This window comes from Temnothorax longispinosus, chromosome 2 (assembly GCF_030848805.1).
Source record: "Temnothorax longispinosus isolate EJ_2023e chromosome 2, Tlon_JGU_v1, whole genome shotgun sequence".
In the NCBI taxonomy this organism is placed as follows: Eukaryota; Metazoa; Arthropoda; class Insecta; order Hymenoptera; family Formicidae; genus Temnothorax; species Temnothorax longispinosus.
Window position 1 is genome coordinate 22,750,577 of NC_092359.1, and position 27,842 is coordinate 22,778,418.

General features: G+C 42.3%; 1 protein-coding gene across 4 annotated transcripts in view; it reads right to left on the reverse strand.

Moving 5' to 3' along the window:
• The window catches only part of LOC139825322 (fibroblast growth factor 18), a 131,027-nt gene that overhangs the window by 45,316 nt on the left and 57,869 nt on the right, over positions 1-27,842 (reverse strand). Inside the window, exon 1 of one of the 4 annotated variants that reach the window (XM_071797965.1) lies at positions 12,610-13,693. The exons of 2 other annotated variants lie outside the window; for them this stretch is intronic. In XM_071797965.1, the coding sequence (XP_071654066.1) occupies positions 12,610-12,629 (20 nt within the window). In that variant the 5' untranslated portion in view covers positions 12,630-13,693. Of the gene's footprint in view, positions 1-12,015; positions 12,584-12,609; positions 13,694-27,842 lie in introns of those variants that run through there. One more of the 4 variants, XM_071797967.1, reaches the window with a different exon arrangement.

The following is a 27,842-nucleotide window of genomic DNA, read 5'->3' on the forward strand; positions in this document are numbered from 1 at the left end:
AAGTAAAGGCAACCACCCTGGCTAGTAATAAATTGCTAAAATTGCAACATGGCATTTGCATCTTCTACTCGGTTTGCGTTTACGATTTTCCACTTTATGCTTCTAATTTTAGCGACGCTAAGCCTGCCTACAGGACGTCTTATCTAAAAAGGATCGCTGCGATCTAAGTGCGTCAAATGAGTCAGCGCTCCTCTAGTGTTAATAATTCAATGAAATAATCTATGAAAAGAGTAACCACACCTCCTTTCCGACCAGCTGAGATATGATTCTCGATAATACAAGCGGAAAGAGCGATGACATCGATCATCTTCTAAATATTTAGTCTCGCGATCACTGACCCGTCCCAACGAGCCTTACTCATAGACGTACCATTCTGTCTCAATCACGAGAGCGAGAGATCCTACCCACGACGTCGCGCGCCATACACACGCGACACAGCCTTAGTGCAAGTGACCGATGCAATACGCGCATTCGCGTCCGTCGAGGAAGGACGATAACGCATTCAGGTCGTTATCGCCCTCATATCGTATTACAAGCCGAGACGATTCGCGATATAAGCGCGTGTTCGAGTCACCGCATGCTCCTCACCCTTATTCAGCTGCTTTACTGCTTCCACGTTCGATGCAGTAGCATGCACAACGCGTATATGTACCATATCTAAGTCGGTATGCTTATTATCCGTCTGCATGGTAGCCAGCGATAGCGGAATATGGTGAGCGTACTTGGGTGCGAGAAATATCGGAAATATTGAAACATCTATGGCGCTCGACGGTAATATTGTTACTTTATTCGATAAAGTTTGAATCAAATTTGACATTTATAATGAAAATAATGATAATATATTTTATGACAGAATATGCTCTCTTAATCTTCATGCAATAAAATCTATTCGTCCTGACTCCTGTATCGTAATTTTATAATAAATAATAAGACATAGGAAATTAGTAAGTTTGACAAAATAGGAAAATAATAAATTGAAAGTGAAATATCATTAATAATATCTGCTTTAAACACTTTTTGGGCCAGAGCATAGTCTGCCAGAGAGGATATCGCAAAGATACTTTATATATTCGGCCTCCTTCTATAATCTATTGAATAGAACTTTTCACAAGCATTCACGGCGACTTCTGTAACGTATGCTTTCGACCTGAAAACGTAGGTTGCTCGCTTTTGAGGTAAACGCGGTATGTAATGCCGACATTTGCATGAACGAATAAAATTGTCCGAGCATAAGATCTGAACGTACCGAGGCGTTTCCCTTCTCTTACGTCGCAACGGCAAAGACTAGCTTCTTCAGCTCCCGGCACCATTCCCCTTGGAAGTTACATGACAGGGTACCGGGTTCGACGTCCGACCGGGAGGGCGAACTGGTGGAAAACGCGGACAAAACAAGACGCACTGGTCTCACGACAAGTCAGCGGAATAAAGTTTGTCGGGTGGCGGTGGTGGCAGTGGCGCCCGAAAACTTGAGAAAACTCGAAGTCTCCCCTGGACCTGATTCGAGGGGGTTAGCGCGATGACGGTACGCGGGGGGGGGGGCGGATGCCGGTGCGGTGGTGGCAATACTCTAAACTAAAGTCGATGACCGTTGCACTCGGGGGAGTTCTGGGGTGGGTTGGGCGCGCACGATCAACTCGTCGAGTTCGATTTGTAAACAAGGCTCTCAATAATGAAAGATTGTTATAACCCGACTAGGCAGTTCCCCCTCGATGTTCCCCCTCGATGAAGAGAAGCAAGGGGACGAGAGAATAATACGTGAGCGAACTTTAATGCCGGACGACACTCCGCGAGTAGAGTATAGTCTCTAACTGCAAAATATCGCTCGTCGAAAGAACAGTTGGCTACGCTACCAGGTAGCATGCAAGTAACATCGCTTCGTGCACGGCGTAGACACATGTTCGATCAGGCAAAAAGAAAGTTTGCGGAGAACCAGGTTAAAGAATGAAAGAATTTCAAATAAAGTCAAATAAAAACGCGTTTTACATTTTCAAGAAAGCTATATATGAGATACCCGTTATACTTTCTCTTTTTCTCTAATTCCTCATTAATAATAATTTAATAATACAAATAATAATTTTCAATGATACTAGATTAAACAATTTATATGTAATAGTAGACTACACCATCATGATATAGCTTCAACTTATAAAAATCCGTAATACTTAAGTCAATTTGCTCTCGTCCACTGCTCTTTCAATCACAAAATAGATATACTGTTTAAAAAAAGACGCTCAGAACATTTCGCCGGCGAGAGTGAGGCGATGATAGTTTTACAGCTTTCAACGTCATCGAATTAACCGCTAATCTCAGCTCGTCCTGCCTCTCTATTTCATCCTCGGCGTACCTGTCATCGGCCGTGACGCGCTATCCTAGCCACGGTAGAAAAGTTAATTACCGCCGGGGCAGCCCCTACACCAAGACGCTCATTAGGTAGCTCCAGAGACCCAGTGACGTCAGATCTGGTAACGAGGATATGGGGGCCGACGTGTCGTCTACCCTTATGTCCACGCGCATGGTGGTGGTCGATTAAATCCGAACGATCCGTAGCCCTCTCCCCCCGTCTTATTCGTGTTACTTGGCCATTCATTGTGATTTACACGCTCATTAACGATACCAACCGAAGTAGAAGGGGCACGAGAAACAGAGGGAGATTTACGCCGTTTTGGAGGGCACACAGCTGTCCCGAAGTTTATACCGCCCGCTTCAAGGAGGGTTGCGCACAGCCTATCCAAGAACGGACGAATCCTTTTACGAGCACTCTAGCTCGTTATTGCGACGAGCCGAAATGGAATTCAAACTCATCACGAATTGCTCGGCCAGTTAATCGTGGCCGGTTAGTAAAACAACGAAAGAATTTATAGGCGTAGCCATAAATCATCCATGCAAATGTCATCATCAAGATTTACAGCGTTAAGATTATCTTGTTGTAAGCACGCAGTGCCCAACTATCGCGGCGCAAGTATAATGTTAGCACGATGTATTAACGTATAACGAAAATATTGAATTGCTATAAATGGAAATTACTGAAAATGATTCCAAAATACTATTTAGGTTTCTCGCGTCTTACGCGTCGACATGAAATTCTTCTCTACCTCTCGTTCGCCTAACGGATCATCACATCCAAGAAACGGGCTGATTGACTTTTTAATTGGAGCCCCGCGCCCGGCAATTACGATCGTTGACCCTTTTATCCCTAGTTCCCGTGCTTCGCGCGAACGAGCGCGAACAGACGTCCGTCGTGCCAGTTCGGTAATACGCAAACTGGAAATCGCCGTCGTGCATCCTCGCCGCCTGATATCATTTACGTTGATCCGTGACGAACGACGCCCAACATCTCGCTTTCATCCCGCCTTGTCACTAACTATGTTGATTTTAACCGGAGAGATGAGCCCGGCTTGATATGGCCAGCGCCAGAGCAGGTGGACGGGAACAAAGCAACGTAAAAGGCTAAAAAAAAGCTCTCGAGCATGTTGCACAGGTGATTACGCAAAACGTATGACAAGTTATACAGCCGATTGGCGGGATGGCTGCGAAAGGCCCGAGTCTGAAATCTCTTAAAAACTTCCTCTCCCTCGAAAAGATGTGGTTTAGCCATAAGAATATTTAAATTCGATCAATACTGATTCACTATCGAGTACTAATACAAATATCACTCGATAATTTCCAAGCCAAACAAAAAATATTACGAGAACTTATATCCTCGATAAAATTTCATTAAGCGTTATCATTTTTCGCAACTTCATAATTTTATTATTATTAAATATCTCCATGATAAAGTAACTAAAGAGATTAACTAAATTAAATTTCAGTTAAAAGGCTTATCTAAAATTAACTGCACAAGATTTTATCCACTCGCTCGATACTCAATTCGCCAAGGCCCTTTAATTATCAATGTAAAGTAACTTCATAATTAGACCTTGCACATAATATAGGATCGATGTAGTGTCAAGATATCGTAAGCATCCCTATTCATCCCTCACGTGCGAGCGATTAAGTTCCCGAGGTCCCCGTACGTGCCTGCGCATCCACGCAGCGCAAAACGAAAGAGTTGATTTATTAGAGCGACGAAATGATCCTCATTACACTGCTCGTCTTCTCGACCGACCGGATTCCTGATTCGAACACCCGTCCGTCTCGTGACTCCGAACCGTTTCAATATCGGTATCGGTCGAATATTCGTGATCCCATTAAAATTATCGTGTAAGCGACGATTTCAAGTAATTGCCGTATACGTTACAAACGTTCTAAAACAAGCTTATTAGATATGCCGATATGTGTGTAAACAATTTTTTGTGTCGTAACAAATCATCGTCAACGTTTAATAGAACACTCTATGTAAGAATTTGAATAATTAATAGAAGAACGTTAAAATATTATCTACAATATTCATAACTTATGTACTTTTAATACATTCTGTACGTTAAAATGGAAATTTTTTAGTTTAATAATCAAATTTATTCTCACGATAAAAAGATAGATTACTTAAATTAAATGTTAAAGGTTCACCCATGTCACGAAATCCGTAAAAATCAAACTTGTTACTCGTACATGTCTAACTTAAATGAGCAATATAAAAAATTTTGCAGAATATAAAAATATATTTTTTACAGTAATAATGTCATCGGAAGAGAAATTAAAAGGTTCAACGGCAAATCAACCTCCAACGAAGAGGCAGAGTTCCTTTAATTAAGCTATAATGTCCTGAGGCACGAGCCGCCGGGCGGTGCCACGTGGAATAATCGATTATGAGTTTTAAGTATTTTTCTGTCACGTATCAAAGAACAATAAGCGGGAACGCGTAGGCAGAGAAGACTCCATTATCTCGCGAGGGTGGCAACGGAATATGCATGCGGGGCCTCTTTTGTGTGCTAGTGCGCGCGCGCGCGTGTAAATGAATGCGCGCGTGGCGGTCCATACGCTTCTTCCGAATCTTGGATATTTCCCAGGGAGGCGCACATTAAAGGTGCAATAACCCGATCTCGATGCGCAGCCCGCTCGTTCGGTTAACGACCGTCAGCAATGGCTGTCTCCTGGGTCGAATACTTGAATCTTATACGAGCCGAGATATAGTAATAAGAAAAAATAAAAAGTAAAACGCGGAGACGTGCCAGCGTCGCGTGTGCTTTGTACATGGCATATGTCGTATGAGAGGATGATTCTGTCGTCGCAATTATTGCCGTTGAAAAGCCTCATTGAACGTGTGTCGCAATCGAAGGATGTCGAATCTCTTACCCGGCCGCGGCGTATATGGACCGTCGACTGGATTCGGCCGCGGCCATCGATCATTCTTATACGACTTTATAGATTTCGGTCCGCGCGATTTACTTCCTCCTTCGATAATGGTGGGCTTTACACTTTGTCACCCGGGTGCAAATTCAATCGCGGTTGAATGCCTCAAATAAATACGTCATGAGCGACCGCGATCGATTTACCAAGTCATTTGGAAAGTGAAAGATGGTAAAATAAAATACAGGTTTATGGGACAGAATAATCAAAAAATTATTCGTGCATATATTAAGCTTATCGATTCTGTAATACGTCACAAAGGTATAAGAAATAATTGAAGAGAATGTAACACGTGTGAAGTATTCTGAATAAACGTGAAGGATGGAGAAAGCCACTAAAACCCTAAAAGTATATTAAACAATATATCCCTATAATATGATTATATTCTCTTAGAAAATGAGACTCATAACGTGTTATCGTGGTTTAATTATCGTATATAGCTTTTAATTAGGTATTGCACATATACTGGTGATGATAATCATTTATTATCAATTTAATAATATAATTTTTCGTTTACCTTTTAGTCATTAAGTACAAATAGTATAATCATATAGATATTCACAGAGCGCGGCTCGTAACGCGGGTATACGGAAGCGGAGTATCTTTACGTATAGGAGATATAGACGTATACCGCTCAGGTAGCTAACCGCTCGCGTAATCTAAGAAAAGCAGGAACATTCTCTCTCGCTGCCGAGAAAGAGCGGAGCTCCGTGTCTCTCCTTCCGCGAGAAAACCGTGCTCTTGCTTGGGGCGAACACGCAATTCCGAGGGATTAGGCGTCACCTAACACCCGTTCGACTTATGTCCCGTAACGTACACCGGATGCAGAAATGTCCTGAGCCAGCGCATTGCTTCGGCCCACCACTACCTGGTAGCAATGGTAGCGTTCGGCCGCCTCCGTGCCGTGCCAGGCCATGGCGGGGGCGCTCTCGATCTTCGCCTCGAGCTTAGAACTCAATCCGGCCGACGAGGGGCCTGGCGCCGACTGTCACGCACGAAGCACGAACAAATTAACTGCCACGCATGATCGCCTATGTACCGTCTATACGGTTCTTGGAAGCAGCGTGCCTCTTCGCAATCTTCACGCTGGGCGAACGCATTAATAAGCGATCAGAGAAAGATACTTTTGGAACTCTCTTTTGCCAAATAAAGAGAATTCTTAACATCCATCCAATAAAATCTAAATTTTCAAATAACATTATTCCTTTTTATGCTTATCTTTTTTAAAGTTCATTATTTGAAAATAATTATGTGAGGAGAAAATAAAGATTTAAGTGAGGAGAAGACTTAAAGATTTATTAATAATTGATCTTTCAAATACGAATTTATAAAAAGATCGAAGTCGCTAATTAGCGAGGGGAAAAAGAAGTATACAATGATTTGTGTTAACGTTCAACGTAAAGATTGCGACAAACGTCCTGCGATTAAGACAGCAAAAATATTTCTGGTCTCGGTGTCTTTTGTATATGATATAAAACGCGGCTTCGCACAGCGTGACTATCCGCGAGTGCTATTTCTTTTAAATATCGATTCCGATGCAAGCCGTAACACGTGTTATCGCAGGTCGTACACGGCGGGCTTATGTACGTGTTCGATTCTCTGTCCAGGCGCCCAAGCAATTCCCCGTGCGAACTGAGAGAGCGAGTACTTACGCGTGTACGGGGAGAGTAAGTACCGGACTTGTGTATACCGCACGCGATACACGCGGCGTTAGATTACATTCATGCCGTGTTTGTCGTGCGGTCGGGCCCGCCAGTTCACGATCGCGGGTGATTTCCACGACGTTAAGCCGCTGTTCGGACCCTCGTCGTTCCAAGGACAGCGATGTTAAAACATCATATCAATTATTTAAAAAATGCATCGGCGTCTGATTAGCCATGGCGTTTTTGAAATTTGTGAAAGTTATGACACACATTGTATAGAAAAATCTATACAATGATTAATAAACTTTATAGACATCGTATTTCTAATGAGTAAAGGAAATCTTTGTAAAGTATTTAAGACGTAGGAGGTCAGGTAAAAATGTAACAAGATATAAATCATGTCATTAAAAAAAAACAGAATTCTTTTAAAAATTCTTTTTGAAAACAAAACGATGGCATTAACATTATTAAGTGAAAGCTTAAACCTTGTAAATATATCTACATGTTTATTGCTTCAGAATAGATAAACGAATCGAAGATACTGGGCTATGCACCTGCCACAGGCGCAGAGCAATTCTGCTTGTAAACGAGTGCCTTTACTTAGCACGTTATCGTACCTAGTAATTGACCAAATTACCAATAAGAGGCTGTTGGGAAAATCACGTTCATTCTCTTGGTCGTTAACTTGCTTAGAGACCTTGCTTAGAGACGTCGGACTGTTCGTCCCTCGTTCAAGTACGATAGTATCGATAATGGTAATGGATCTTTCGTTGGAAGTTGACGCAATCGAAATACTTCATGATATTTCAAAATTAGATACTGTTACAATCATAAAATATTCGTTACAAAATATGCATAATGTTAATTATGCATATTTAATTAATCAATTAAATATGCGATTAGCGATTCATTCTTTCATTGCATTCCAAAAAAATCCATTTGTATATAGAGTATACTGATAGTAATAAGGTATTTGTCCAAAAGTTATATCAAGTGCAAGGTCTACAAAATGATAGTCTTACCAAATGATTCGAGATACGCATTTAATGCATACTTGTGTTGTTTTAATGATCATTTTTGCTCACAGCATATCTGATTTCAATTAGCAAGATCGCTGATTACCTAGACAAGTATCTTGCTTTTAGGATATCAATGGCAATATATAAAAACAATTGCGAAACTCGCTCATTTTTTTTGTTTATTATTCTTTTTATCTGTGCTCAATCAAAGACGCATAAACGAGTTCCGTTCTATGTAAAGGCTCGGACTTAAATGACTCTATAAATCCATTTTTAGTATCAAACGAATAGAAATCTCAAGAACATTTTATATTCGTGGATATACCCATTTGTTCGATGAAACCTTGTCGCAATATTCGATATCAAACTGTGACACAAGACAGATAATATCATTACCGCGACCTTGTTTTCCCTGATTGGATTGTCTCCGCGTCCATGTGTATATCGACACTATTCGGTATATTATACAGTGCAATCGACATCAATAACAATAACGAACGCGATAATACCACTTTTACGTTCCACCAGTTGCTCTTTTCAACTCATTAATATAATAATTTCATAAATGCATCTTTCTACAAGTCAAAATTTAAATCAAAATTATTTTTAAATATATTTCTACTCTTAATATTCTCTCCAAATACTTGTCTGTTTATTACAAGCGGCAATATTCACATAAAAAATTCATTAATAAAAGTTAACAACAATTTACATAATTATCGTAAAATTGTATTCAACTATGTTCCCTCTACAAAGTAATATCTTGAAGCCTGTAATGTTTACGTTTATGTAAAAGAAACTACATTTGCACGTATGTTAGCGCAATTTTGTGCGTGATACTTGAGTTCGTAAGTGTACTTTAAAAGTGCTTTACGTGGAAAAACGGTACGAGCAGATCTAAAATGCTCGCGTCACGCATTCCTTTAATGAGACCTGAGCGTGAACCAAAGTGCATTATGTGCATCCACCGGCCCCATAACCGCTAAAATCTTTCTTATGTTCGCTTATTATTCATGTTAGCACATGCGTCGCCGGGGATTTACAATGTTTGCACATCGTGGCGTAGATCGTGCTTCGTTACCCAGCGTCATGCTCCATTCGATGGACATCAATTGGTTACTGCACGAGAAAGAATTCGCAAGAATTCGCAAGAATTCTTTCTCGTAAGATGTAAATGTTAATCTTTGAGCGGGCGATAATCATCGTTACATCATTTCGTTCCTAAAAGGCATAAAACATCTAATTTTAACAGTGCATCACTAGTGCAACTGGGTCTAATTGATAATAAAATATTGAAGTCGTCGTTGCGAGAAAATCGGAAATTAAAGTCCAAGAGAAACTCAGTGAAGAAATTCAACTATATCCTGGTCAATCGTCGCTACTCATCTGTTCAAAACTCATCTCTGTCTGCCCGATAGAGCAAGGTGCGCGCACAAAAGTTGCCTACTGACCATTACAGGAAAATACGATAAAACCTAATGAATCGTGAAAGGTCCAAGAACCACACACTTGTGACCGTACGGCGCAACGAATGCTGTCACCTCATACCGAGAGGCGGGAGATAATTCCCTACAATTTAGACTGACTCCCATACAACGCAAATGAATGACCCGCGTTACGCCAGCCTGCACGCGCGCGCTCCGTTACCCGCGAACGAAATATTGAAAACGTGCCGGTGATTATAGGGATCGCAACCGCGGCAGAATAAATCGAACTGTAGATAATAGCTTTGTGCGCAAGATCTATACGATCTCGCGAAACAAAGAAGAACGCTCGCGACGCACAATTGAAAGTCAATTCATCATTGATAGGGAATAGCTTTAATTGATTACCAACAACCGAATACGAGGTACAGCGATAGAAGAAGAGAAGAGAAGAAGAAAAGAAGAAGAGAAGAAAAGAGCGGAAAATAAAGGTCAGAAAGAAGAGGACGTGGAAGCACAGAGTGCCGTTGCCTCACGTGGGGCTCATCCAAAAAGTATTTTAATTGCGCGTTTTCCTTATCTGAAATATGCTCCGTTATCGCGCATTTGCCGACTGATTTTCTCGCTGACAGCTCGTCTTCTGATAATAATCATCGAAGCGGAAATTCCACGGATTGAGTGTTTATCCGCTCAAAAGCGGAACGGCCGTCGATCTTCTATGTATATTGGAAGCGGGCTCGATCTAAAGAACTAAACGATCCATCGCGACAGTGTGTCGCCAACGAAATCGAAACCTATTCGCGCAGATCTCCGATAAGTCGCGGTGTCCCACTTGACGATTCGAAAGTCCAGTTGATATTTTTCAATCCGTTCGTTTAAACGAGTTCACACGTGAGATGACTTAGATTAACATCTCAAAAATGTTTAGTACTTAAGATAAAAGTGTCGAGGATTAAATCGTTGAGGTATTAGCGGAGGCTAGCGCGAGTACTGTTTAAATGGGATATCATCTTAATTAACGTACTAATTCGCACTTAAATACGTAAGTACTTGCAAATCTTTGCGAAGACGACCGGCTATGCGAAAAAATCGTTAACGTAATAAAATTCGATATATAGATGTAATAAAATTTAATTATTACTAATTATGTACAAAGAATAAAATTAGAATAAATAAGTTAAAGAGAAGTACGGAATATCCAATTCAACGTAGGTATATATAAAGTCGCAAACACCTGACATCGCGTGAATTTCTCCACCTAGCACGAGTAACCGTTGGCTTGAAAAGGGTATAGCTTTTCGTTAATCGACTGCAAAGCGTGTCAAGACCCTTCGGTTACGCTCATCTGCAGGGATCGCCGGATCCAACGTGGCAAAGGGTTGCGCGCGTCGTGCTCGGTTGAGTACCGCTGTTCGGGACCGTTATGTACCAGCAGCAGCACAAATAAATTAAAAGTGATACTCTTCAATATGGAAACCGAGTTTTCCGTCTTTAAACGTTTCATTATAAATTAAAATGCAATATCATTCAAATGTATCGAAATGCAAATATATAATTTATAACGCAAATTGCGATCACGAAATATCGATCACTTTTGCGATGTGGATAGGGGAGAGAAGGACCCGAAGGAGATAAGTCTGTCTTCGCCCTTAAACTATCCCAATAGCACACGTCGTCCATTTATAATGGATACCGTTATACAAGCGCCGTCATACTCGCGAGGTACGACTTGTCTCTCGCCGTATTTGATCATAACTGCATTTTAAAACCGACGCGCTTTTTTAGGCCAAAGCCCGTTTGTCGTTTTACTACCTGGTGTCGCTTCGAGGAAACGTGTCTCAAACTGGGTTTCTTGGGAGACAAATCCTACTTCACAAACGATTTCAAGCAAGATCCTTTTGTGTGCTTTATGTTAAGTCTTGCAATCAACACATTTCTTAGTCGAATAAAATCTATTTTAATGCAGATTTCTACTATATATTGTTATTATTATCGCAAAGAGTTCAATGGATGGACGATCTCAAGCAAACCCGTGGTATATATCGTGATTACAACTTGATCGAGAAATTGACGGTCCTAAGGCCATTGCACGTAACAAAGTTTTAGTCGTAATCGTAAGGCCATAAGAAAATAGACCAATCACACTCGATTATTTTTCGAGCGCGAGAAGAATAATCGACTGTGATTGGTTTATTTTCTTACGACCTTACGATTATGGCTAAAACTTTGTTACGTGCAATGGCCTTTAAGTTACGCTGGTCACGCGCACATTGACTGACGATAAGCCCCCCCTCTCCCCAACGAACTTTAAAGAGCAGAGGAGCGTTCATTTGTTAAACAAATGTTTAGACATAAGAAATTTATATGCTTGTTCATAATACCCTTCATATTGAATGCTAAATACATCACTCATGTATAACGCAAGTCATTTTGAAGTAAAATCCATCATACTACATAACATCATTGTTTTTTTTTAAATTATTGAATTGTACATATTTAAATTTTGTTTCATAAGCGACCGAGCCGCTCTCAGCTCACGCCTCATCGTTTGCCCGTCGCCAAGGTGCGCGCGATCATTCACGGACAAATCCAAAGTTATTTTCCAAATGCGTCGTAACGAGATCTCGCGGGGTGGAAACTTACATTTGTTTCCGCGTTAGACGACGTGGATTGACGAGATCGTGAAGGAACCGCGTGATCCGAAGCGGACGTCATCCCAGTATTCGTGTACGAGTACCTTTGTCAGCTCGGAGCCAGGATCATTCACCACCGTCGTCGTCGTCGCGTATATGCACTCGCGACCACTTACTACCACCAAATAACAACAATAATAAACACCGCACGCAGCACCAATTCACGCAGGGCACTATACTCACGGAGGAAATCTCCTTTTTGCGGGCGCGGGAAATATATTCGTCGCAAAAGCGGAGCACACGATTCGCGAGAATCGCGACGTGCAGGGGTGGAGAGGAGAGAACGACGTACGGGTACGAGGAGCAATGCTCAAGTGTCGGTGTAACGTGGCGGAGATGCTGAGATCGTCCTTCCACCCAATCCCCTCGGAATCATCTTAACTCGATCGACTCGCGCGCGACTCGATCGAAATACACGAGGCCGGCAGCCTCCTCGCGGGATAAATCCGTGGACGGTGATCCGACAGACGTACGATCGTAACGCGTGAACCCTTTCGCGCTTTCCTTTTCCCCCTCTTTCCCTTTATTTAAAAAAGACACTCACGTGTTAAGAGTGAGACGCATCCAGGCGCGTTTGCGTCAGCAGCGTCGACGCATTGCGTCGGGCTGGCCTCCGGGAGCTGCTTTTAAAATCGTCGCATCTAACGACGCCGCTGTTCCTTTATCACTTTGCCTCCCCCCACGTGGCGCGAAACACCCCCTGCTATCCCTTCCGACTGATCGAGACCGATCGGCAGCACTTGATCGTTCACACAAAGTCGTTTCACACTACATCCATTTCGTTTGCGAAAACGTGCGAAGTAGAAGGCAACGAGAGAAAACTCCGGAAATTCTTGTGCTCCAAAACGAAATACTCCGAAACTAGGCAGTCATCGCCACATCGCACTGTTGGATACGCGACACTGCTCGCCGTGCTGCATAGGTGCTAATCAATTAGCGTGATCGCGACACGTTTCACGAGACACGACCCCGTATCCCCAAATAATAACTTCCGGTCGATCATGCGCGGCTCACTCAGTTCGCCGACGTGATTTCCACCCCCGAGTGAAGAGCGACGCGCGATCGTATCCTCAAGACCGGCGACGGGCGACAGTTGTAGCAACGTGGTAGCGCCGGTGGCGGTACGTCTCCGCTTCGCCAGAAGCGCTTTGGAAGCGTGCCAATATTCTATCGTCACTCGAGGAGTCAGCGGCACGGCGAACGGGCACTTGGCGGGGGTAAAACGTAACGTACGCCGCCGTGCTCCGCGATGCTCCGGTAAACACACACGCGGGAACGCGCGCCCCTCTTAGACGCGCGCGGCGAGCGATCAACCCTCCGAGGCGATCGCGTTCTCTTCCGCGCGAAAGAGCAAGGGGGAAGAAGCCGGCGAGACCGCGAACACCAAGGTACGGGCGGCCGCGTGGCCGACGACGACGGAGGTGCAACACCCAGGTCGCTGCTCCGCAGCGACGGCGGTACGTCAACGGCGACGACGACGGTGCGACGACACGACCGTAGCACGCGTAGCGCGACAGTATACGACGACGGTGCCGCTGCCGCTGCCGTGTGTATCCCAACGGCTCGAAGGCGCGCAAGTCAGCCCCACTAGTGTTCGCTCGTTGCTTACCTGGCCGCTTCCCTGCCGCTACCGCTCGACTAGAGCGTACCCCCACCCCTCTCTTGCCACCCCTCCACTCGTATCGTACACGAGGCTGCCCCTCCATCGGCGTGCTCGCTTCCCTATCCCTCCTCCTATCCCTCTCGCGGCGTGTTCTCCACAAACGAACGCCCCCGCTTGCCGCGCAACCCTACTTCTGCCTCACGTACCGTACTCTCTTTTATAGTGAAATGATATAGAAACGCGTCGCGCTGCTGCGCCCAGCCGCGAGAAAAAGGTTGCGGCCGATTTCATGCGGCGAAACACGTGGCCGGCAACCCTTGTGTGCCCTGCCGTTTGTAGCCCTAGCGTTGCGGAATGAAACCACCTGTCCTAACTCGCACACGTCTTCGAACGATCCTGTCGGTGTAAGAATTCCAGAAAGAGTTTTTTTTGTTAATCTAACTGAAGATAAAAACATCTTCTGTTAGTAGTTTCTTTGATTTATAGCCAAATTCTTCTTATTACAATTAGTTGATTTCCTATGGAATTACATTACAGAATGGAACCACCTCTGTCCTAACTCGCACGTCTTCGAACGATTCTGTCGGTGCAAGAATTCCAGAAAGAGTTTTTGCTAATCTAACTGAAGATAAAAACATCTTCTGTTGTTGGTTTGTTTGATTTATAGCCAAATTCTTCTTACAATTAGTCAGTTTCCGATGAAATAGCATTACAGAATGAAGTCACCTGTCCTAACTCGCACTTCGAACGATTCTGTCGGTGCAAGAATTCCAGAAAGAGTTTTTGTTAATCTAACTGAAGATAAAAACATCTTCTGTTATTAGTTTCTTTAATTTATAGCCAAATTCTTCTTATTACAATTAGTTGATTTCCTATGGAATTACATTACAGAATGGAACCACCTCTGTCCTAACTCGCACGTCTTCGAACGATTCTGTCGGTGCAAGAATTCCAGAAATAGTTTTTGCTAATCTAACTGAAGATAAAAACATCTTCTGTTGTTAGTTTGTTTGATTTATAGCCAAATTCTTCTTACAATTAGTCGGTTACCGGTGAAATAACATTACAGAATGAAGTCACCTGTCCTAACTCGCACGTCTTCGAACGATGCTGATGTCGGTGCAAGAATTCCAGAAAGAGTTTTTGCTAATCTAACTGAAGATAAAAACCTCTTCTGTTTCTGGTTTCTTCGAATTATAGCCAAATTCTTCCTGATCGGTTTCTTGTGGCTGCGAGATCGGCGTGAATCTCTCTACTGTCGCGCTATTATTTCTTCGCGAATGTGACCAAGTTTTCAAGATCGCTGTATCTTTTGCGGAATATTCTTCCTACCGTGCGTTTCTTTCACCTGGCGATTGTTGCCCGAACGTTTCGCGCACACGCGCATTTTTGAACCATCACGCAACACTCGGCGCACAATAACGTAAAGGTCACTTTATAACAGCTGGACAATCCGTGGATCGAAAGTGCGGCGGCGATGCGCTGCGCGCGTGAGAGAAGACGCGGTTTCTCGCCGCCATCGACAGGCGGGTTGGCGCGTTCGCGCCATTCGCACGCGATTTATTTATCTCTTTTTATTACTTTCATTTCGCCATTGGGATGTGTGTGCGCGTGACGGCCAGGCGGTATATAAATTACGGTACAAGTCGTATCGGCTGTGGTATTCCGCCGCGCTGACTCGTATGCGTCCGGCGACGGTGACGATGACGAGCGGGCGGTTGCGCAATCCCCGCGAGCCCGAGAGCCCGAGGTTTGTTTTCCTAAGTGATTCAACGGCACGATTATTTTAATATATTTCAATGAATGTCGAATGTTGCACCATTCACAAAGAACTCAAGGACCTTTTCGCGGAACACGTGCGGATTTCGTACCGTCGCGTCCGTCTACGCCCGCAGCGCAGCGCGAGGTGAACGAAGAAGAATCGAAATGCCAGCGGCGCGGCGCGCGGAACGACGATGCGCGGAGAAAGGAGGAAAAAATTCGCGATGCGGCTCATCTCCGCGACGCGAGAGAGAGAGAACGGGTCACTGATGATGGAGCAGCAGTGTTGCGAACGCTCGGTGACCCAGCGCAACAAGATAATTAATTATCAATCGAGCCGCGCGCCGATTATTCCGCCCGTATGGTCACGCGCGATTGTCACCGTTGTCATATTACGTCGCTCGTTTTGTCTTGATAACGCCGCGGAATCAGCATTCGCCGAGTGAGTACGCGTTCCAGCGCTTTTGCTTATGCTGCGCTATTAAATGCGTGTTCAACACGGCTTCAATATCCGAGATAATGCCCGACGGCGTGTAAGATGTCTGCATTGTAGAACATTTTGTGCAACACGTACACTTAATAGTGTAATGATAACTAGGATGTTGGCAAATTAACTTCAAAGGTGCAAGCGGCAAAATGTTGTTCTACATTTAATTTCGAGCTGTCTTCGACACTTCAACAGGATTGTAATTGGAAACTTGTTTGTTAAGATATTTAATACCGACACGTCAAAGTCAGCAAAACAAAATTCAAATTTCATTGAGGAAAAATTAACTTCATCAGAAATATGATAGAATACATTGGTTAAAAAATGAATAGTGTGACCTGATGAAAAATCTTACGAGATATGTTAAATACCAATATTTTCTAAATTTAAATATTTTAGGAAGGTACACATAGATCGAAGTAATACATCTCGATGGAGAACATCATTCAGAACGTGGCAGTTATTTCCCAAATTGCTATCAGGTTGCCTTAATTAGCTTCCCTCGCGCCAGACGATTAACCTGATAAGTGAACACTAGGGTCTCGCCATTTTATATTTTACGAGATTCAGTCCGCCGTCCCTTTTCGGCTATGCCTAAAGTTCCGACTACGTGTCGCCAAATCCTACTCCAAATGGCCTAATTCATCGAACGTCGACGAGGCATCGCGTGGGAGAACGTCGGCGCCTTTTAGGATCGTATCTCGCGGAGCAACGGCCCTTCGGTGCACGCACCCATTGTAAAATTCTATCTCGCACGTATAACATGCGAGCGACTTATGCCCTTGCATAATGAGATCTCCAACACTTTTTACGAATATCTTTTTATCTTACTAAGAAAACAGTAAAAATGCTTAGTAATCAGTAACTGACCGTTTAGTATTTTTCATGATTTTTATAGATAAATAAATATAAATTTTAATTTATTATACCAATTAGTATAATAAATTAGAAAATATAAATATATATTCGAACAGAAAAAAAAATCTTGGTTTTATTAATATTTTAAAATATATAGCCATAATAATATATAGATATTTATAGACGTCTAATTTTTCATTCTTTTTGCTTCATTCAGTTTTGTTGACGGTGCCATCGATGCGGCCCTGAAAATCGGTACAAAGCGTTTTTACCTATCTAAATTAACCTGCACCACCTGTGTTGGGCTACCTACCTTTACGTTGAGTCTTTCTAAAGTCATTCTAAAAGAACTCACTTCACACATACGTACACTCACGAGGAAAAAGAAACGTCCTAGAGTGATCCTATTGGTGCGTAGACGAAGGTGAATTGGGATGCTCGCTTAATTATTAAAGGTGACAAGTGTCAATGCCGGTGGTACGGACGAAATTCACCAAAAACTCGGCTCAGTATACCTGAACTGAGAGGCTGAAGCTGGTGTAAATCATAGAACAATGGAATGGGATCTTTGTCCGTTTGGCCGGGGCGGAAATCTCCCTGAGAGGTCGAGAAGGTGCCTTTATTTCTTTCGTCTACCTTCTCGAAGGAAGACGACCCGTTACTCGACAAAATTCTCGGTCTCGGTGTAGGAGGTATGAATTCATATATGTAACAAGTCTTATCGCGATCTGCTCCGATTTCGACCTTCAACGACGAGCACAAAGAGAGACAGAGAGAAAGAAAAAAAAACAGAGAATGGTCGCGTGTCGATCTCTGATAAACTGACCGGGTTAAAGCCCGGAGCGTCGCGAAAGAGCAGAAGTGTTGATTAAGCACGAAGCCGAAAGAGCATTTCGTCTTATTTAGAACGAAGCTCACGAATATAAAGTAGATTGATAATCGTCGCTACGATCTGCCCGTATGACGAATCGCTCGCGGGAGCTGCCCACATCCTCGAACTCTTCCACGCTGAGTAACCGATGACACGGTCACGGATTGAAATATCTCGGTGTATGTACGTCCATTCTTCTATTTTTACCAACCTCCGAAACGAATGAGTCCGCGTGCACGAAGTCTTTATTAGACCTCGCTGCGGCCGCGTGCTTTTAAAAGAGATCAAACGCCCCGAATTCTTCACGGAAAGCTTATACCCACTACGACGACGGTCGACGATTAATCGCCGCTAGTTAATGCTATAATCTTATGGAATTCAAATCACGGGCGATATCGCGAGCGGAGTAATGCCTTTCTACGTGTATAAAAAGCAACGTGACTCGTACCGCTTTTATCGGCCATGTCGGAGCTCTGCTGCCGTACATGTGGTAAACGGACTGATTGCGACTCGCTCGCTGTGTATTTTTGGAGGATTCTGCACCGGGAAAAATATTCGATTGGGTCCAAAGGTCAATATTGTAATTGTTAATTCGCAAGAATATTTTTGTGTTATTAATAGCATCATTGCGTCACCTAATCAATGCAATTTCTTAAGTAGAATATTATTTTCTTATTTTAAATTTCCAAATCAAATATGCATCCCTATCTATCCTACGTTTTCTCACATTTAAAAATTCTTTCACCAACTTGACCTTCTTCTATCTCGACTTGAAAGATGATTCGTGTACAAGTGGAGATGCTCGGTGTTACAAATATACGATGATTAATGACACCGCAAATGTAATAATGTCTGCATCCATAAACATCTGATGTTTTAAAATGTGCACCTTATTTATTGCGCTGGTGAATAATTGATACGATAAGTCTTATGTAGACAGGAAACGTTTTAAGCGGTTCGTTATGTCACAAACGATGCGCTTTCCTCTACCTCTATTTGTCACGAGCTTACCAGGCTGTAGATTGCAGTCTGCGCGCCAATTAGTCACTCTCGTGGCAATCTGCTACCTGCTTGCGACCTGCGACCAATTTTAGGACGTAAAAAATCGCGGCCTATTTCGCTCGGCATTGATTGCACCTCGGATTGCACGATTAAACGAGATACCAAAGGAACGTTCTTCCTTTTCATTTTATAGGCGATGAATGACATTTTAACTCTCGCGTTTTATAGTAGTAAATTTGCGTAATTGATAAATTTGTTTAATCGTTTAAGCCTTCAAGCCGTGGCTTGAAACAAAGAACAATATTACAAATGCATGACTCTGTATTTTATTTAAAAAAAAACCGACTGCATTACAGATATATCTAAGTTAATTTATTAATATAAAATTATATATCCGGAATCCACGAGGTACATGAATATCTATACGGACACTCTTCTGAATATATGTCCAATCGAAACACTGTTTATCTTCCAAACTGTGCCTGGACAGCGATCCACGAAATGTTATTGTGAGTCATCACTGTCACAGATTGTAGACTGCGTGCCAATCAAGCATTCTTGCTCACACATACATTTATATCCGCTCGATAATTGTCAGACATCTCGGTTACCAAGACAGTGTCTAAATAAATAAAGAGTTCCCTTTTTTAAAAAAAGATAATTATTTTAGACGTGCTTGAAACGCAATTTGAAGCAAATAGTCTATTTTATCTCTTTCTCCCTCTCTTTTTAATAAATAAATATATTCATTTTAGAAAGCTAATAATCATTTTGCTTCGATATCTTGTCACATAAATCGTCTAGTAGGAAGAATCCAAGGAAAGGAAGGATGCCAGACGCCATCGTCACAATCCAAGAACGCGAGATATTAAAACGTTAAAAAACTCCTCTTTATATAATTTAATGAAAAGAATGTTACATGGGCATAATACACGCATGCCACACTTCTGCATCAACACGAACGACTGATATGCGCATCAGCGCGAGTCGGAGTGTGCGAAGAATCTATACACCGACAATTATTATAGTTACTATACACCGATAATGATTTCTGCGTATACACCTTTACGTAAGATCGCGCGAGAACGCGCGTTTTTCGCGGATTACGAAACCGATCGTTTTTCAGGTGTGGGTAGACCGCGCAAAAACAGTTTCTCCGGTTCGCCCGCGGCGGGCGCGAAACACGCGTGCGTTAAACACGAGGGGTAAGAGAAACTGGTTCAAAGAGACCGAGAGTGAGAAACGAACCACGTGGAGCACCGGCGGTGTGTATGGTAGGCGCGCGCGTCATACGGGGTCCCCTTCGAGTCGTGTAGCTTACACGATGCTCGTATTAAGTCCCGCGGCGCGGCTCGCGCAGACCGCATTTAATCAGTTTGCGGTCGCGGCCCGCTCTCTTATGCCCTTTTAATACGTTTTCTCCTCTCCCCCGGGTTCCTTTAACTCTCGCGCGACACCACGACGTAACTCAACTCCCGCATGTAACGTCCGCGGCGGCGCGGCACCGACTCCTTTCTCCGGATGGACGAGTTGTCCAACTGGCGAGACTGCCTACGACTCTTTTGTATACCCTCTTAGAAAGCAAGTCCAATGGAGCGACTTGAATTAAAAATTCTTTAAAAATCGTATCGCGAACGACGATGTCGTTTTTTTTAGTATTTTAGAAAAAGATATTTAAAAAGCAACTCGATAGTTTTTATTACATGTGGATTTAGCGGCACGTTTGCTTATTTCTCCGTTTGTATGGTCAAAATAAATTAATAGGGACGTTAACGACGGCGGAAAAATAATTAGGCCCTCGTGGTATGAATACGCATATCGGGGGCCTGCACAAATGTAAATTATGCGGCGGGACGATCGCGTCGGTGAGGGCCGAGTTCGATTTCCTCGGATTTTATTTGCCCGTTAGTCCGTTTCTTTTCCTTCCTTCCCGCATAGAATCCGGGAGTACAAGAGACCCGCGGTGGGTTTTTAGAAGGTTTTACGCCTGTTTCAGTGGGCCGGCCGGCAATTTGGTGGAATTAAATAATAGCGCCCGTCCCATTAACGTAACGACGCGGTCGGCGGTGTCTCTCTCGCAAGATTCGTGAGAGAGGATCTGGAAGTGGATGGAGGCACGCCAGGTACAGCTCACGTTTTATTTCACCGTAACGTGCCAGAAAGTTTACACATACCTACGTCTCGGGAGTCAGGACCCTCCCGAGGATACACCCCGCCGGTCCTGTGTGGCCTATCGCGGTTCTTCAAATTATTACCAACAATTCCCTCCCCGGAGAATTCCTTCGTCAATCTTAAAATTTGTCAAGAATTCCCGCTGCCGCTAACGCATTCGCGCTGACTTAAACGCCGCTTAAAAATTAATAAGCGACGCGTTCGCTCGGAGAAACGGAAACTTTCTCGTGCCAACTCTCGAACGATGCAAGATTAACCAGAAGCAAAATGTGAATTGTATGTAGTATATAAAAGTTAATGTCTGGCACAATAATATTTCTAACTTCGTTATTCAAACTTCTCGATCGATCAACTTACTTACGAGTTACCGCATGATCACTATTCTTATAGATATGAGCTATATTAAACGATATAAAACAGTAAGGAAATTTATAAACCGCGCGGCCAATTTTAAACGATAAATTTATCCGTTAATATCTTGCATTATTAATTTGGAACTACTACAGTCTCGTTACCGAAGTCTAGTTATCGATTTCCTATCCATGTCAGAATATTCAAATATAACATAAAGAAGGAAAGTTCAATTCAAGCATTCACGATATCGTGAACGGCACAGATTAATACGGCTCATCTCTCATTGATTATGCAACGCAGATTTACTTTATCACTTCACATCTTACGAGCACGTCTCATTGATTGAATGCCAGCGTGCAATAAATCTTCACTCTTTTAGTCCAGGACCCCCTATTCTTCCAAGAAACGGACAAAGCCAGCGAGAGAGAGAGCGTGGTCGGCCGACTAGGTGGAGTCGCATGGGAGAAGCGAATGAAGACGTAGCTATAAACATAAAAGAACGTAAACCGAGCGAACGACGCGGTTTTCACTGCTTAATAATTCTTTTTACTGCGCCGGGCCTGAAATTTGAGCTTCTACAACGGCGCGGCGTAGCCAACCGATGCATCTCCATCGTGGCTACTTCGCGCATTACGATGTTCTTGCAGCGAATTTACGGTTTTGGAAGGGAGGGGGGGTTAAGTATAACGCCGCCTTTTCCACGGTAACACGAAAAGGACACGTCCGTCGGTATTCGGACGCTTTTAGGCGATCTGCATCGTGGGTTAACGCCACGTCGTGCGCGGACCCACCGCAGCTTTGTGACATCACAACTTTCCGCTGCAATAACATTCACGTCTCTACAACAACAGCCGCGTCTCGTGAGACGAGAGATCCACTCTGCAACAATAATACTGCATGTGTGGCCCCGGACAGTGGTGCTCAGGCTTTTCGCATTCTTAAGCGTCACTTATCGCGCATCGGTGGCAAAAATTTGTAACCGAGAAACGAGCGACTTTCATACATTCGGATGCAATATTGCAAACGTTACACTCGATGATGAGTACGTAGCGAAATATTATTGTTGACTTAAATTATCTTTGGATACATCTCCTGTTTTCACTGTGGAGAATCAATCGTTCCGTAAAGGCTGCCTCTAAAACCATTCGCCGCCTGCGAATACGCATGAAAATGAGAATCTCCGCGAAAGATGGGAAACGAGCGTTAGCGTGTAAAATATCACGGGGACGCTCGCCGAGGAAACGCTCTAAGTTACGAAGGTAATATTTGCAAGCAGGTAATAGACGCGTTAGAATGGCGCCTCGACAAGTGGCGGACTGTCCTCTTGTTGTTTAAACGACCGGGAACGTGTGAATGGATTTTCTGTTCGCAGAAAGCGCGGCGAGCTCCACAAGATTTCCATTCACGACCTTCTTGTCCACTTCGAGCTCTTTCGCCGTCAATCACCAAAGCGCGCACTAAAAGGTAGGCTCAGAGCTGTCCTTATTTAGATAATCACACAATCCCGATAAAAGCATCGCTCTACAGTTTTTTGTATACCGCATATATATATGCATGCGTCCAAATTGAATTAGAAAACTAGCATAATCTATTTTTGCTTTTCGCTCATATATCAATCTTGAAAAAATTGAAGACTTGCTTAAGAATAACAATAAATATAAGTCATACATATTTAAGCCATTTTTTACGTCACGTATATCTCTTATCGAATACACAATTAATTAATGCAATTAAATTCGCGTGAACCACAGTAGCGTGCAATCCCATCATATAGTACATCATTCGCTATAGAACATAATCATTATCAGGGTTCTCACACGAACGAGATTGCGGCGGGTTCTAAATCATGACCTATGACGAGCCGACGTATATGCGTAGAGAGGTGCACATGGCGCAGTCGAGCATGCACAGATATGCACGTGCGGCATAATCGCGCTTATAATAAAGGCTTCGCCGTTGATTGAAGAATATACGATTCGAGACATCTGCGCGTGACGATAAGATTGCGGCCTTACTCCACGTCCGCAAAGTTTCGTTATCGTTATGCTTTTATTTATTGACTGCGAATATACCACGATGCGATTGGCGCAACACTCGTGTAATGTTCATCGCACTGGGCAGTGATGTGTGCATTCGCTGCGCGTACGCGATATGACGATCGTAATAATGCGTTCACGAGCATTTTTACCCCCAGCGCGAACACGTTACACACTGTGGGGAAAAGCCCACAGAAATCACATTAAGAAACCGGATGGATACGTCAATTTGATTAATCAGAATAAATATCGTTTACGATATTTGACGTGATGCAACAAATTGCAATCATATTTGCCTCACGCGATGATATTCAACAGTGAGAAGAATTGCTGAAAGAAGGTGACACACGCGTTTTGATATCACGCTTATCGTCGATATTTAGAAGAAATATTAACATTCATGAAATAGAAATATTTCGTATGTACTAATAAAATAAAATAAAAATAAAATAAAATTATATATATATAATTTTTAAAAAAATTTAGTAGAAAGATAGAGATAAACAAATTTCAGTGTACAGTACATATCTGTGCTAAAAACTACGGTAAAACGGTAATTACTCGCATACAAAATATGCAATAATATAATAGCAAATATTGCCAAAAACTGTGATATCAAAGAACAATGAAAAACATCATGGCAATGTTCTTTTAATTTTGATTCGCGAAACGTTTCTATACCTCTTCGTTACCAATTAATTGCGGAACGGAATGGTTTATGCTTCATATATGTACATATCGTTAATTAGAGTTATACAATAATAATGATTTATCAACACGTATTGCCTCTACCGAGAAAGTACGTGCTTGACTGACGGCACTCTCGCGAGCAGTACCGTTGCCGGTAAAGCTTGATTCACCACATTCAACCACGTGGTCAACTGCGCGAAGGTTACCGAAGTCCACGTGTCGATGCGCGGTGTTCCACGTGTCGCTGAGGCAGCTGAAGCAGAGATGCGTGAGCGGTTAGTAGAAAGACTTACGCATACGTATATACTCTATCGCGTTTTACGCAAGCGCCAGATATCTCTCGTATTGGCGCGAGGCACTTATCGTGCCAGCACATACGTGAGCTATGACTAAGGATCTTTTAATTGATAATTCTACCTTATTAATCGGATTAAATCAAATGATCACGCACAACTCGTCAAAGGAATAATCGCCGAATGCCCATAAAAAATTTGTTATAATTTTCTACGATAGTCTTCCAATAAAATAGGATTTTTGCTAATTAATTGATAATACATTTATAATGTTTCTAAGTGTAATTTTTTATTATAAAAACTCTCGTATATTAAAATTAAAACAGCGTTTTAGAAATAGAAATTTAAGATAGAATATTTAATCAATAATCAAATCGTGTCTTGTACAGATAAAAACCGGAAAAAACTAATTCTATAGAAAAACTTGTTGACATTGTTACTTCTTCAAAATTCAGATAATTGTCCAGGGTCAAGATGAGGTTCAGATAAAAAGTGATTTCATCGATTACCGGTTATCAATAATTATCTTAGAATATTTCTTTGTATATATTTTTAAAATTGGTTTCTGCTGATATATATAAAATAATAAACACATTGTCAGAGAGAGAAAGAAAAAGTAATAAATGAAGATCTCAACGATGACACCAAGTCATCGCGATGACACCAAGTCATACAACGCAATAGATAGATAGTGCCATACTGTTAAATGTTAATCGATTCTCCAATCGACCGTGAACGACTTCAGCGCATTATAATGGGAATTAATTTCCTGCTATTATATATATATATATATATATATATATATATATATATATATAATATCAGATATGCAAAGTAAATCATTTAAGTAATAGATATAAATATCTTGCGAACATATTTTTGACTCACGATGATTTAATATCTTGTGCATTGTTTTTATTTTGAAGAAAGAAATGCTAAGTATTCAATTCTTTGATAAAATGCTAAAATGATTTTTTTACTGATTACTACACGCATTTCTACGATTTATTGCGTTAATCCTACGAAATTGATACTAATCTTAGCCTTGAACCAATTCTTATCAAAATTATTGATAATTTTAGATAATATGTTTCTAAAATTATATATATGTATATTATGTGGATTTGTGCATCATATATTGCACAAAATAAAATTTAATTGTTGTGTTCGACCTCGAATGGCAACAAAAGTTTCTTATTATTCGTTGATAGATAAATCAAAATCCATTCAACAAATGAATAATATTCATCAGAACGATTCTTGTAATTTCTTCAAGCGCCACCCAACCATTTCACGTCGTCGATAAGCCAACGCTCAGCTAATATTAGCCGCAGCTAAGATTAAAACTGTTATCGCCGATGTTATTCTGAATTAATCCTTGATGTAGAGTAGTGTCAATCGCGACCATGTAACAGGGGCTTTGTGCAACGAATCAATAAGTGCGCGATTGTTCGCACACTCGCCGGTGTTACGTTTTCTAACGTCCCAATTTTCCTGACCTCCATCATATCGAAAAGAGACTGTACCAGAAATACGGTCGCCACTCATATTCGAAGGCTATTCAAAGATACGAAAAGTATAGAAAACTGATACGAGTAGAAGCTTTCTGCTTGGTATATGATTTAAATATGGTTTTGTGCGCTCGTCGTGAGAACTTTCTAAAATATAAAATAAACTCTTATTTTAAAATTTAAAAAGTACACTTTAAACATATCAACTTAATTATGCAATCTGTTACTTTACTGTTACTGAATTAATTTAGGGCTAAAAATAAATCGGAAGAAAATATTTTACGCCACTAAAATCCGAATGAGATAACGTTGTTTAGAAAACGCAACTTTCTCGCGAGATCATACACGATAAGCGAAGAAATGATATCGTTAACGATGTCGATGGGTGGTCGAGGAGTATCCAGTTGGATCCAGTTTCCCCACCGAATGTGTAGATATCGAATATGTAGGCAGTTGTGTTCAACAAACCTTGTGAAACCGAGGATGATCCGTCTTGCGAATATTATCGCTGCCGAACGATCCCCGACAGTGACAAATCTTAGGACATCCCCTTCGGCTCTCACGTACACGCACACTTAAGCGTTAACCATGTTCGGCAAGCGCTTGCAACGTGTTGCGATCAACGTGATTGGTAAAAGTGGATCTTTACTTTTTTTGCCTCCCCTTTTACAAGCTTCCTCGTGTTTCATCGCTGTCTTAATCCAGCTTGACATGCTCCACGAGTATCTACATGCACTGATACGTGTACAGATATAAAACACAATAAATAAAATCATTTGTGTACGTATGGGTAAATAAACAATTAGCCTTGTGAAGTGTTATGCCACTGTCTTATGAACAAAAAAAATACTATTACCTCCTTGTGTACCTCCAAGCTGCACACATTTATATTTACCTAATTACGCTATTCCCTAAGCTATTAATATTTAATAGCTGCTGCAATAACACGACGAAAGATTGATCATGATTAAAACAAGATTTCTCAGAGACAACGATAATCCACAAAGCGCAGCGATTCGCCACAGCCGCTTACTGATTGCGCTGGTGCAACGCGAGCGACAGTGGAATGCGTCGGGCAAATACGAGCGTAGACAAACACAAGGAGGCTACAGCGAAGAGGCTGGGGAAAAGGAGTTCTTCACAGAGATACAGCTCGGCGCGAGTCGACGCGACCGGCCGCGGAACGCCCGGTTAAAAGTGTTTGCATAAGCGCACTGTCCGACTTCTTCGCGATAGTCGTCATTCGTTGGTACCAGGCGCACTAGCGAAGAACACTCCTCGCTGTTTTTCGCGGAATCGACCCCGCTTGTTATCAACTGGAAATACCAAATCGAATGTGCTCACGTGTCTACGAGAGGCACTTAAATCGCTCCAAAATCGCCGATACGCGAATACACATCAATAAAGAATATATCATCTTTTATTAATCATCGAACGTCTCAAATATCCCGCACATTCTTCTTTTTATTTATTCTTTTATTCTTCATTTAAATGCCGATAATTTTTTAATTGCCATCGATTGCCCGCCTAGATAATTTTATAAACTAAGCTCTCTGTGCGCTAATAGAAACTTATTTATTTACTCGATGAAATGATTAAATACTGGAGATCACGTTCCGGCTATTCGTATTACGTGATTGAATCTGGTGTGTACATAAGCGCGCATTTAATTAAGCAGAACGTTTCTTAGGCGAAATTCTCATGCATTATTCATGGATAATATGGGACTTCCGGAGCGCGGAGCCGGTCGCGAAGTTTCTAGGAAAGCTCCGACATCGCTGTGAGAACGAATATGTAGCGCGAAAAATCGCGACAGCCGTAAATAAATTACGGCCGTGCTATATTAAAGGTACGCCGGTATATTTATGTATTCTCCTATGGCAACTATACTTTCACGTGGCGTAATAACAGCGTGCAGACACCTGTACACACGCGCGCACCGCTGCGCACAAGTCACGGGCCAATCATCGGCTCCAGGCGGCGGCTTCCGGTAGCACCGATCGACATTCCGTTCTTTCGCATTTCACGAGAAAAAAAAATTGCATTTGTATTTGCCGATGGCAGATAACTCGATCATCAATCGTCGCAATCGTCCAATAACAAACTAATCCCGTAGCTATTCGATAGATAAATAGCCGA